Source organism: Anoplopoma fimbria, chromosome 23, assembly GCF_027596085.1.
Source record: "Anoplopoma fimbria isolate UVic2021 breed Golden Eagle Sablefish chromosome 23, Afim_UVic_2022, whole genome shotgun sequence".
Lineage (NCBI taxonomy): Eukaryota > Metazoa > Chordata > Actinopteri > Perciformes > Anoplopomatidae > Anoplopoma > Anoplopoma fimbria.
The window spans coordinates 9,302,639-9,315,593 of record NC_072471.1 but is presented as its reverse complement, the minus strand read 5'-3'; the positions used below and the strand labels follow the sequence as shown (position 1 = coordinate 9,315,593).

The 12,955-nt window shown below is 41.0% G+C and overlaps 1 protein-coding gene across 1 annotated transcript in view; it reads left to right on the top strand.

Annotated features, from left to right (window-relative positions):
* cacna1c (calcium channel, voltage-dependent, L type, alpha 1C subunit) overlaps positions 1 to 12,955 on the top strand; it is a 173,552-nt gene that overhangs the window by 111,493 nt on the left and 49,104 nt on the right. The window contains 5 exon segments of the mRNA XM_054624630.1: positions 383 to 522; positions 2,077 to 2,229; positions 3,366 to 3,565; positions 7,962 to 8,065; positions 12,420 to 12,507. Of these exon segments, the coding sequence (XP_054480605.1) occupies positions 383 to 522; positions 2,077 to 2,229; positions 3,366 to 3,565; positions 7,962 to 8,065; positions 12,420 to 12,507 (685 nt within the window).

The following is a 12,955-nucleotide window of genomic DNA, read 5'->3' as shown; positions in this document are numbered from 1 at the left end:
CAGATGAAACACTTTGTATTGTTGTGTTGGAGAGCTACCTAATTAAGCTTTTTTTTATTTTCTACTGTTGTGTTATTTCCAGGAAGCACATATGATTTTAAAATGATCAACTTCTTCATCATTCCCTTTGATTTAATTTTGTTATTATAAATTATGATAAAGAAGATGTAGATGGTTCAGTTTAGTATTGACAGCAGTCAGTGAAAGCAGAGGAAATAGAAAATAATGCCATAATGACAACAACTGCAGATATCCATCACTCTATAATATAATATGTGTGTATCTCTTTTATTGTTTTCATCGCAGATATTCTCTGGTATGTGGAAATGGGATGTCAACCTGAAGATGATGGTTATTGAAGTCACTACTTTCTGTCTTGCAGGTTATTCAGTGCGATCTTGGAGCAGGCCACCAAGGGGGACGGGGCCACTCCTATCGGAGGGAAGGCAGCGGGCTTCGATGTCAAGGCTCTGAGGGCATTCAGAGTACTCAGACCCCTCAGACTGGTCTCTGGAGTACCCAGTAAGTACTAAGGGCTGTGGAAGAAAGAAAGGCCGAATGAAAGAAGAGACAGAGAAAGAAAGAGAGCAGAAAACGAGGCTCTGAGGATCAGGTGTGAGTGGTGATTGGGTGAGGTGGGGGAGAAATGAACCGCAGATTGGAGCTGATATTGCTACTCGATGCCACACATACATTCACAGTGCCACACATACATTCACAGTGACACATAATACACATGCTCACACATAGTCCTCTTGTCAGATACTCAGACAGTACGAGCAGTAGATGAGTTGTCTGTCGGCCTGTCTGTGTTAGTGACTACAGAAATCAATATTCCAACAGGCCAGGAGGATCGGATATCGAGGATGAAGGCTTTGCGAGTGCGTGCACCTGTGTGTGTGTGTGTGTGTGTGTGTGTGTGTGTGTGTGTGTGTGTGTGTGTGTGTGTGTTTGTGTTTGTGTGAGCCACCTCTTGTAAATACAATAGCAGGCAAATGCACATCATGCTGATGAAAATCCCACACTCTTGTCGTTTGGTTTTAAACTGTGAGTGCTGCTGCAGTGCAAAAATATTTAGTTTGATCCCTGTCCAACATTACTGGACTGTGTTGAATCTGTAACATGGCAACTGATCAGTGGCATGTTTGCTAGCTGATTAGCACACTGACTGACACACTTTTATTTTTTTAAAGGCTCCAAGTGCCAATGCTGTTTATGTGCAATAGAATTTAGAAAACATAATAATTATTTTTTTTGTAACGACTGATGGAAGGAACAAGTACTGTGTTTCGTAATTTAATCAACAGATAACAGAACCATTCCAAGTATAGCTCAGTCATTTATGCTTCTCGCTGTATGCTTTGCATTTACGTCTTCATCAAATTATGTGTGAATAATTGCGCAACAATTTATTACATTTTTTTTTTTACAGAACAATTTAGCCCTTCATTTTCCTTTTAATGGAGTTATAGCATGCACAATTTGAAATCCATAGCAACTATAGTTTTGCAGCAATGGATCTATGTCAGTGGTTACAGCTGCATGCAAAACATTTTAAGTGAATTCTTAAGGAGTAAAAAAAACAAGCTGAACTGTTTTATCAACGTATATAAAGTGATCTGATAAGGTGTTTATTTATAAGCAAATAAATAAATAAATTAAATTAAATTGAGAAAACTAAATTTAATACTGATAAGCCTCCACAACAGAATGTATTCCTATCACTGTTTTGTGAGTTATTAGTATGCAGTGTTCTGATCATTTGTCCATCAAAGCATTCGGTAAATTAACAGGAACGTTTTATAACTACCATCTTTCTCACAATCTCATAGAAGCACTCTCTCTGAGTGAATGATCACATGCAGAAATTAAGCTTTAGAGCAAATATAATAGTCAGTTTGAGAACCCACAGTCTGATAGTACTGTAACTATTCTGCTATACAATGCCCTACCAGTGCTTTTATACGACAAAAAGTCTTCAACATTAAAATGACTGTTTTAATACTCTTTTTTTCTAGTTTCCTGTCCACTCTTTGTGTGTGTGTTCTCAGCAGTTCCTCTGTGTGTGTGCTGCAGGTTTACAGGTAGTGTTGAACTCCATAATCAAAGCCATGGTTCCTCTGCTCCATATCGCCCTGCTGGTCCTCTTCGTCATCATCATCTATGCCATCATCGGCCTGGAGCTCTTCATGGGCAAGATGCACAAGACCTGCAGTCACGAGCACACAGGTACACAAACACACACACACACAAACACACACACATGCACGTAGAGAGTGAATATCTAGACTAGTGCGCACTGATGCACATGTGCAAACACTAACATGCATGATCAAACACATACACTTGCGTACTGCTATCTAAATGCTCAGGTACATTTAAAAGCATGCATTCAACTGTGTGTGAAAGTGTGCTTCAGAAAGCAGATATTCACACTTCAACTCACAGTTGTATACTATACCAAACAAAGCTCTTTAAAAGAAGTACTGCATAAATCGCTGACAGTAAGACATCACCTATTGGCCTACAAAAGCCTGGAGAAAATAGAGCTTAATCAGTTTATATGATAACCCCCATTAATTATTTAAACCATCATTTGTGTTTCTGAGTATGAATAATTTGGGCAGTAATTGAAACAGCAGCCGCCATAAATGATTGAAACAATTTTCAGGAAAGGGCCCTAGGTATAAATGGACTTAAGTGTTGTTATGGTGATGTTATAGGTCCCATGAGAGGCATTAGCTTTGCACAGGGTAAGTGCTGGTGGGATACTCTGTTAGCCTATGCATCACCCTCGAGAGCTTATTTTGTGTAATTAGCAAACACTTTTTCACATTGATATTTTATGGCTGCTCTGTTTGGTTTGGGTTCAATGTGTCCTTTGTTTCCCCTTCTTTAAGATGTAGACTTTTCTCTTTTAGATACATTATTAGATTATCTCTAGATGTACTAAATATGTAGTAGAATCGCCAATAGATAATTCATTTATACGTCTTCCTGAAGTAAGCGTCCTAGTCATTTCTTACTAGGTAGTGTAAGGTCACTTTCAAAGTTCAAAGTTGGACCACTTCTAAAGACGACAGCTTTTTAAAAAAAAAACAAAGGTTACAAGTCTGTGTGCATGAAATCACAACGGTAGATGACAACTCTCAAGGAACCTTTTGGAAATAAACATCCCATCACTAAGCTCAAAGTTCTGTTGTGTCAGCCTCCAACGGCTGAAGATAACGCTTTATACTAAAATAGGAATACATGAATGATTTTAGATCAGAAGGTTCTAGTTGACTTTCAGGTTCAGGGATCATTTTAGATAGAAAGGATACTTTATAACAATTTTTCTCTTCCTCCTTTTCTATTTTCCACAGGCACCATTGCAGAGGAAAAGCCGGCACCGTGCGCACCCGATGGCGCTTACGGTCGACACTGTAACCACAACGGAACTGAGTGCAAACAGGGATGGGAGGGCCCGAATGACGGCATCACCAACTTTGACAACTTTGCCTTTGCCATGTTGACCGTGTTCCAGTGTATAACCATGGAGGGCTGGACGGACGTGCTGTACTGGGTGAGCCGGACACCACAACAGTGTCTTTGTGTGGGTGTGTGGGTGTGTGTGTGTGTGTGTGTGTGTGTGTGTGTGTGTGTATGTGTGTCTGTGAAGTGAGAGCCATACTGCTTAGTGTAAGTACCTAGAGTAGTGTATCTGTTACATCAGTGCCACATGAGTGCTTTTGAAAAAGGAATATAAAGCATAACACAAACACTTCTCACAGAAAAGCAGGTAAGAACACACAGATTGTTCCAAGGGAGAGACACACACACACACTCTGTGTATGTGTGTGCTCATATCTCGGGCTAAATCGATACAGACAATACACTGTGTAATTGAAGGCACCGATTCATTTTGAACGTGAGTAGAATCCTGATGCTTGATTCAAGTGTCAAGTGAAAACACACACACACACACACACACACACACACACACACACACACACACACACACACACACACACACACACACACACACACACACACACACACACACACACACACAGCCAACGGGCTCATGAACACACAATAACTATCCCTTCCTGAGTAAATGGCCAGCAGCCCTGTCCAGCTAAATAAACCAATAGATTAGTCTGTGCTGTTAATCAATGTTGGAGAAGGTTCGATCAAACTCCCACATGTGCCTTCTTGAGAAGGAATTTGTGTTGTCCTTTGATGTCCTCCATGATCAGATTCATGGCATAGAGTCATCAACTTGGCAGTTACTGACAGTATGCCTGCACACTATTGTTTTATTTCACCACTGCAAAGCACTCATGTGGTTCAGATATATTAAGGTCACAGAGCGAAGCATGCATTTTTTTGAAATTTGAATGATGACATCAGAAGATTTTTGAACACTTATAGCAACTTTATGATCATTTATCATCGAGAACCTTAAAAGACTCAATGGCCGTCTTGATGAAAGTGCACATCCTGTATCTCGAGTTTTCACTATAATTCCTAATCCAAAGGTAGGTAGCAGAATTGGCAGAATTGGCCAGTTTTGTGTGTGTGTGTGTGTGTGTGTGTGTGTGTGTGTGTGTGTGTGTGTGTGTGTGTGTGTGTGTGTGTGTGTGTGTGTGTGTGTGTGTGTGTGTGTGTGTGTGTGTGTGTGTGTGTGTGTGTGTGTGAATCTGCGATTTTACTATACATACAAGCAGATTGTGTGTGTGTGTGTGTGTGTGTGAGTTGATTGTCTCTGAGTCTATGTGTACACATGGAGCAGATAGCTTACTAGCTCTACACCCCTCATGCAACCACCCTGTCTGCTGCAACCTTCTGCACACACACAAACACATACACACACACACACACACACAGAAAATCACAAATGTTAAATCTTTTTGAATTTTTTTAAATCGTTGTGACAACACCGTGCCTTTCATTAAGTTTAGGTCAGGAATTTACATCGTTTTTATTGTCTCAATAAATCCCCCTATTCCAGAAAAGCCTTGTTAAAAGTGCAGTGTGTAGCATTTAGGGGATCTATCTATTGGCCGAAATGGAATTTCATGTTATTAATAAGGTTTTCTTTTGTGTATTATAACCTGAAAATAAGAATCATTTTGTTTTTGTTAACTTAGAATGAGCCGTTTATGTCTACATAAGGAGTGTTTCCTCTTCACAGAGCCAACCGCCATGTTTCTGTAGCCCAGAAGGGACCAAACTCTGGCTTTAGATAGGGCTATTCGCTTTTTGACATTTTGGTGTCGGCCACTGTTGTTTTGAGAAGTTTTAGTTGATTGAAATACTTATAGTACACACTGCACCTTCAAGGGATTGTTGAACTTTGTAAAGAACACACACCAAAAAGAGCTAAGATATGTCATTGTGTTACAAAAGGATTTAAGTGTTGATCAATGTGTTCTTAACGGTGGAGCATCATATACCTGTTCTCCACCAGGCAGACAAAAGGGTTAATATACACACTTAATCATACGACAGTGCCACTCTTGCTTTGCCAGGTCTTTCTACTGCTCTTTTTAATATGCACAGCTCTTTTTTCTGTTTCCGGCCTGTCATCTTCTCCCTCTATAACACACCTTCTGTCCTTGACCTCTCCTGCCCCTCTTCATTCTCTCTCTGTCAACCTTAACAAACCTTTTTCTACCACTTTTCTTCCCCATTGTCCTCATTCCTCTCTTCCTCCCATCCCTCTTATCTTTCCTCTCCTCCACCCCGCCAACCCTCTCCCTGTTAATCCCCCTCTTCTCTCCGTCTCCTTCTCTATGTCTCTTGTCTCTCTCAGATGCAGGATGCTATGGGCTATGAGCTGCCATGGGTCTATTTTGTCTCTCTCGTCATCTTCGGCTCCTTTTTCGTTCTCAATCTCGTTCTGGGGGTGTTGAGCGGGTAAGAGGTTGTGCTGTTGTCGTGTGTGTACAAATGTCTGTCTGTGTGTTGTTCCTGATGTGGCTCTACTGTAAATAGTGTTTTAGATGTGATAAATGACAATGCAGCAAGACTCCCTGGACCAGACATCTAAAGTACAACTTATGGTTGATTTTTAAGAATCCAGTAAACTATTAAAGAGGAAAAAAAAAAAGTCTTATTTTTGATAATATTGTTGTCATTACTCTATGGCATTATCTTTTTAAGTAATAATTCCTTAGTTTGTTATGAAAATGCATCTTCTCTTTAATATAACTTTACATAAACTGTACTATAAATTTTATCTCTAAGCATTTTGTTTGGAGGCTAAAAAATTCCATTAAATTCCAAACATCTGCATACAGTGTTAACTGATTTAAAAAATGCCAAATAATATACAAATTAGGTGCAAATACAGCAATATTGACAAATAGTCTGAGTTAGCATTGATTTTTTGGTTAAATGGTACACAGGAGAAATTAACCGCAATAAGAGGAGGGTGGTAACAGCAGTCTCTGGCCAGCAGTCCACCAGTAAAAGTAGAGCTATATGTCTTCGTTGTCTACAGAAGACGAAATATGAACTTGGTGAAGACTCCCGCTTTCTTGCCTTTCTGTTCCCCTGAATCAATCCTTTTTCACAAGCCTGAGAGAAAAACACACACAGACACACACATACAAACACACTGAAGAAGCAGTGACGAGTCCTCTGTTATGCTCATGTCAGTTGACCTCAAGGGGCCTCATGCTGTCAGAACCTGTCTGTGATGGACAGGTGGACACACACGTACGCAAGTAATCCAGACTGGCATGTTTAACGACATAAACAAGTAGCTTTTGTGTGTCTGTCCGTCTTTCTATTGGTCAAGTTAGATGTTTTTGATCAGTCCAGGCTCAGTTTTGAGAGAAGCTCCTCCTCCTGAAATACCCGTCTCTATACAAAGTCTGTCATGTGTGTATACACGTGTCTAGGTTAACAGATTAGCATGCATCTGCTTACATTGTTTGTGTATGTGCAGCATGTGCATATTTGTATAGAGGCACGTGCTTTGTGGGATTTCTGAGTGTTTTGTTTTAATAAACGCTGCTCTTGCAGGCAATCTGGGTGCTGTTTTACCCCGCTTGGCCAAGTCACACTGTTTTAGTACAAGCACCACCCGGCCTGTAGGGACACACTGGGGTATTAATAATTCACTTCTCAGGTCAGCCGTGGAGGTGGAACCTAAAAAAAAACTTTCCAACAGGGAAAACACAAGAGTCAAAAAAGGACACAGTGAAGTCTGGAGGAAACATGGCATTACAAATGTAAATTGTAGGATGGAAAGCTGCACTGGAGTGCTCATAAGCATTTTCCTTATCAGATATAATTAATTTGATCATTAGAGTTCATAAAAAATGAATAATAACTACTATGACAATAATAGTAAAAAGAAGTTACACCTCAAAATAACATTCAACTGAAAACCTTTAAATAAAAACAATAAAACTAAGACTTTACTGTTATGGCTTTTTGTTATTAAATTCCATTTATAAGACATTAAGAGAGAATCATTTTTTGTGAAACTTACTGGTGTCCAATCCATGGGAGTCTCGCTGCACGGCCTGTTCAAGCTCCTAACTAAAATGTCTTCTCTCCACAGCGATTAAGCCTGAAACGAGCTGATTTGAGTTGAACTGAAGTGAATCAAACGGTTTTTAAACCTGTAACCTTCAATTCCAAGTTAAACACAGCTGGTCAGATACGTTGCCATGTGGCCCCATAAGTGACTGACAAATACCATGATTGCACCATAATCTCAGCAGGGATCTTACGGAAGCACACGACTCCATCTGTTGGGAACTTTCACTCAGGATCTAACCCCTTCCCTCTTCCTCTCCTCCCTTCTCTCCTAACATTCCTTACTGCCTGTCCTCTCAATCAATGTCCTCTATTTTCCTTCCTTTCCTTCCCTCCATCTTTATTTTCAATTCACCTCCCATCCATCCTTTCTGTCTCCTCTCCTTGGTCCCACTCCTCCATGCCTCCATCTCTCCACCTAGGTGAATGATGCCGTAGGTTACAGTTGGCCCTGGCTGTATTTTGTCACCTTAATCATCATCGGATCCTTCTTTGTGCTTAACTTGGTTCTGGGGGTTTTGAGCGGGTAAGGGCAAGGTTAAAGGTCACTTGAGACTAACTTCTCTATTTCTCCTTTATGCCTTCATTCTTAGAAAGCTTTGCTGTTTTGCTGAAGGGAACTCTTTTGTCTACTTCCTGCTTCTGAAAGTGGTCGATGTTTAAGTTTAACAAGTGTGTACAAATATGGTAATTGTCGAAAAACAATACACAGCAGCACGTGTGGCACGAGGAGAATTGCAACCTGACGGCGACGTTCAAGTTGTGGATTTGCAGATCTGAACTAAATTAACTTCACATACATTGTTAGTCATTATCGTTGTCGCTGACTGTAGTGAAATAGTACTTCAGCATTTGGCTCAAGGACACTTCAACAGGACAGATCGGTATTGTCTGCCATTGAGACCTTGTGGATATCGCCTCTTGAAGTGGTTATATCAAAACAAGTCTCACTCTACACAACTCTACAGTGTTGCCTCCACAGAATAGCACTCTTAGTATCATAAAATGCTTAGTTCTCTGTGCTGCTGGGATGGCACAAAACACTGCCATCTCAATTTAAGATAAGGAGAACCATAAGCCAGCGGTATAAACCCAGGCTCCCAGTGGACACAGGCTAATATTACCAAATGAAAGCTATGAAGACTGTAAAGATATTGACTAAATACTTTGCAGCTTGCAGTTGGCTCTCAGCTTCTGGGGACACATTAAAAAGTTTAACTTGACCTTGTCTTAAAGGTATCGATTTTTTAAGTACGGTTGTTTGAGGTACTTATTCACAGTCAGTGTATTACTTACAGTAGAATTCGGGCAGTACACCACTAGTTTGGAGTAACAGATGGGAAGACCAACACTGAAGCAAAGCAATTCTTCAGCTGTGGACCCACACCTAAAATAATCAATATCAGTTTACGTGTACGATATATTTAGAATATTTTAGCATTTTACTTTAGCCTAGCTTACAACTGAAGCTCTCTTTAAACTTTGGAGTTTTAAAGGTTTAGTTCGGATTCACCAAAGCAGGTGAGTGCCGACTGCCAACTATCGATAAGTTCATCATACAACCCCACTTTAAAAAATCCAAACTACCCTTTTAATGCTTAGGATTATTGGCCACCACCAACGTCCATTAAAAAAGTTACCTTTGCAATTAATTACAATTAAATTTGAAATATTTGTTCCAAGCTCATGTGTGAAGAATTTCATGTCGGTTTATCCTCAACTTGTTTTGATGGTTTCTTCACATCTCTAGGCCATGATGATCTTGGGTGGGGAACAGGTTTAGGGGAGTGAAGTGTCTCACCCCTGACTGACTGACCCGAATCTGACTCTTGAAACCTACAGTGATGTGACAGCAGCATTGGAGGAAAAATAATAGAGGTCTATCTGGTCCAAACAGCTTGGGGGGTTTGGCTGTCTGACTCTTTGTCTGACTTCTGACTAATGGTGCTGTCAACACACTACACAGCCTGACCTTTTACCAACTGCTTCCTCCATGGAGTGTGTGTGGGTCTCAGATTGGCACACTAACTAATGGCTACACAGGAAGAAGGAGAGCGACGGGCGTAGAGACAGAAGCATCGGGCGTGACCATGTTTGTCTGGATTTGAATGTAACGTGTAAATAGAAAGAATGGAACTAGAGAGAAAGAGGAGGGTGAAAGAGAAACAGGAACAAAAGATGAGGAAGAAGGAGAATTGAATGGTTATTTAGGACAGAAAAATTAGGTGATGAGAATGGGGAAAATTGAGAGTGATTCCTCTGAGTTTTGGAGTCTCACACACAGAGAGTCAACACTGGCACACACAAACACGGATCAATAAGGATTGGATCTCCTGCTAATGTCCTGAAAAGCGAGGCAGTATCAGTTTGTCCTAATGCTCATTGATCTGTCTTGTGTGAGTGTGCTGTCTGTAGGTGTGATCTGTACCATCATTCCTCTAAATTTCGCAAACACACACACACACACACATGCACAGTATCTCCCTTTTGTTCTGTTCCAGTCTATAGACTGACTGTAAGGCACATGACAATCGAATCGACAATCGAGGTTGCATAATATCTGATTGAGAATATAAGATGATTCCATTGCTGCAAAAAGTCTCAATTAATTGAATGTTATTTAAAAGCATAAAGTTGCAAGATAACTGAATAGGAAGGGACTCTACTGACCATGGATGTTTTCATACAAAATATCCACCTCAGGGAGGCTCCAGCAAAGTTTAATTGTCAACAGACCATCGAATGTGGATTTTTATGCTCTTTTTCCAATAAATGGTCCCAAAGCCTCCCAGCTCCTGTCAGGCCTCATCCTAATAAATTCTTTGGCTCCAACCCGACTTTGACCTTCCCAAGTGCTGCGTTAAATCATCTGTCCTTTAATTATTTCTTTTGTCCTGACACCTGGAAGTAATTTCACCAGGTTTCATCATAATGTTTCAATATTTCACACCCTCCTGATGTTGATTTTAGTTGTCTTAAATCATCTTTGCTTAAGTCCCCCTTGTCCATATCACCTCCAAAAGCCTGAGTAACTTGAAAAAGCAGGCATAATACTGTATTAATAAGAATAAATAATAAAAAAAAATGCTGGGTCTGGGTGGTGACATAAAGAATGAGATGGCAGACAAAAGGTGAGGAGCTCAGTGATGCAGGGCGACCTTGGTGCAGAGCCACTTCTCCTCTATTTTGACCAGAGCAAGCTGAGGTGGTGCAGGTGGTAAGGGATGCCCTCACCCTCCCTAACTCCCTCCCTCGGGGGTTGTACCAAGCACATTGCAGCTGGCAGGAGACCCGTAGAAACTGCAACTCTCAGCAGGCATCGGAGCACCTGAGGCCCTGTTGCCCTGGGACAGCAACAGTTAGATGACTAGTCCGCATGAATTACAAATATAAACATGACTAAATTCCCTTCGGTCTATATATTATGGTCAATTATAATGTAATTATTACTATGGTACAAAACAATGCATTTCTGTGACAGTAGCATCAAGTTTATGACCGGTCCTCTAAAAATAGACAAAGAACAACCGCTTAAATGTCCATTCATCAGCAAAGTTTGGCCACAGGTGATCATTCCAAACTAGAAGCATCCTGACTCAGCTGAAAGTTGATCAGCAGCTATCACATACAATGCAAGTTGTCTCCCTTTTTTCCAAAACTGAAATGAAATTACTTCACTCATGGCTGCACGGTGGTGTAGTGGTTAGCACTGTCGCCTCACAGCAAGAGGGCTGGACAACCTTCTGTGTGGAGTTTGCATGTTCTCCCCGTGTCAGCGTGGGTTCTCTCCGGGTTCTCCGGCTTCCTCCCACAGTCCAAAGACATGCAGCTTAACAATAATAATAATAATTAAGCCTTTATTAGTCCCACAATGGGGAAATTTGGTTCTCTGCATTTGACCCATCCCGGAGGAGCAGTGGGCTGTAATGAAGCGCCCGGGGAGCAATTTTGGGGTTAGGTGTCTCGCTCAAGGACACCTCGACATGTTGCCTGTAGAGGGGTTCGAACCACCAACCTTGTGGTCAAGCGCTCTACCTCATGTGCCACAGCCGCCCACAGCTTAGGTGCAAGACTCTAAATTGCCCGTAGGTGTGAGTGTGAGTGTGAATGGTTGTCTGTCTCTATATGTCAGCCCTGCGACAGACTGGCGACCTGTCCAGGGTGTACCCTGCCTTCGCCCATTGACAGCTGAGATCGGCTCCAGCACCCTGCGACCCTTAACTGGATAAGCAGGTTACGGAAAATGGATGGATGGATGGATACTTCACTCATCCACACGTGGTCAGTCAGTAGGGGCGTCTCAATTCATCCCCACCAGTGCATCAGGCTTAATGATAAGAATACAGCTACATCAATTCAAACACAACGCAGACAAGTAAATCTGATAAACCATAGTGCAGGTTAACCAGCCTACTGGTGTTGTAGCTCATTTCAAATTGTGTGTTGATATGAAGGCTTATTTTGTTTTATGGTTTATTGAAGTTACCATATTTACCAACACATAAACAGAACTTGATTGAACTGTGCGTATCTGATCATTTAAAATATATCTGGATAATTTGATTGAGATGTGAATCCAGCTCCAATAGGTCTGTCTGGATGTGCTTTCACCTGTATTTGCATACTAACACCTTCTCTCCTTGGCAGAGCTTTTCTCTCTTCACTTTACAATTGTTTTATTTCTATCTTTAGCAGGTTTTCCCTCCTTCCTGTCTTTAAGCACTCTTAAATGTTCTATATTGTATGGTCAAATGATTTGTTTTGCAGCTCTTCAGTTTAGATTTTCAGATTATTTTTCCCCTCTCTGTTTGTGTTTTCTCTCGCCACCCCCTCTTCAAATGTCTACCTCCCATCCCTCCATCCTGCTCCCCTCCTACCAGAGAGTTTTCCAAGGAGAGAGAGAAGGCCAAAGCACGTGGTGACTTCCAGAAACTCAGAGAAAAACAGCAACTGGAAGAGGACCTCAAGGTAGGCTGTTCTCTCTGTGCGTGCTTAACTGGGGCCCCTTTAAAAGAGGCTGTACAATTCTTCACCTCTAGATTCACTGTATATGACTGCCAGGCTTTCAAAAAGGTGATCGACATTTCAGATGAATGTCAAAGAGAAGTCAAAAATACATCCAGTTTAAGGCATTAAGCATAGAAGCAGAGCAGAGGGACTGAAGCTACAACATGTTTTAAAAAAGGGAAATCAAAGAGATAAGTATACAATTTTAAATAAGTAAGATACTGTAGTTTAACCTGCTGCATGTCCTCACATCATCTAAAAGTGTTTGGTACAGGACAATCAAGAAACATAAAGAATGCCTGAAAATTTCAATGATGAAATTCTCAACTTATGCCAGATGACTGCAGAAAAAGACTGCTTTCAATACTGCTAATCAAATCAGTATTTTCTTTGGGTGTGTGTGAATATA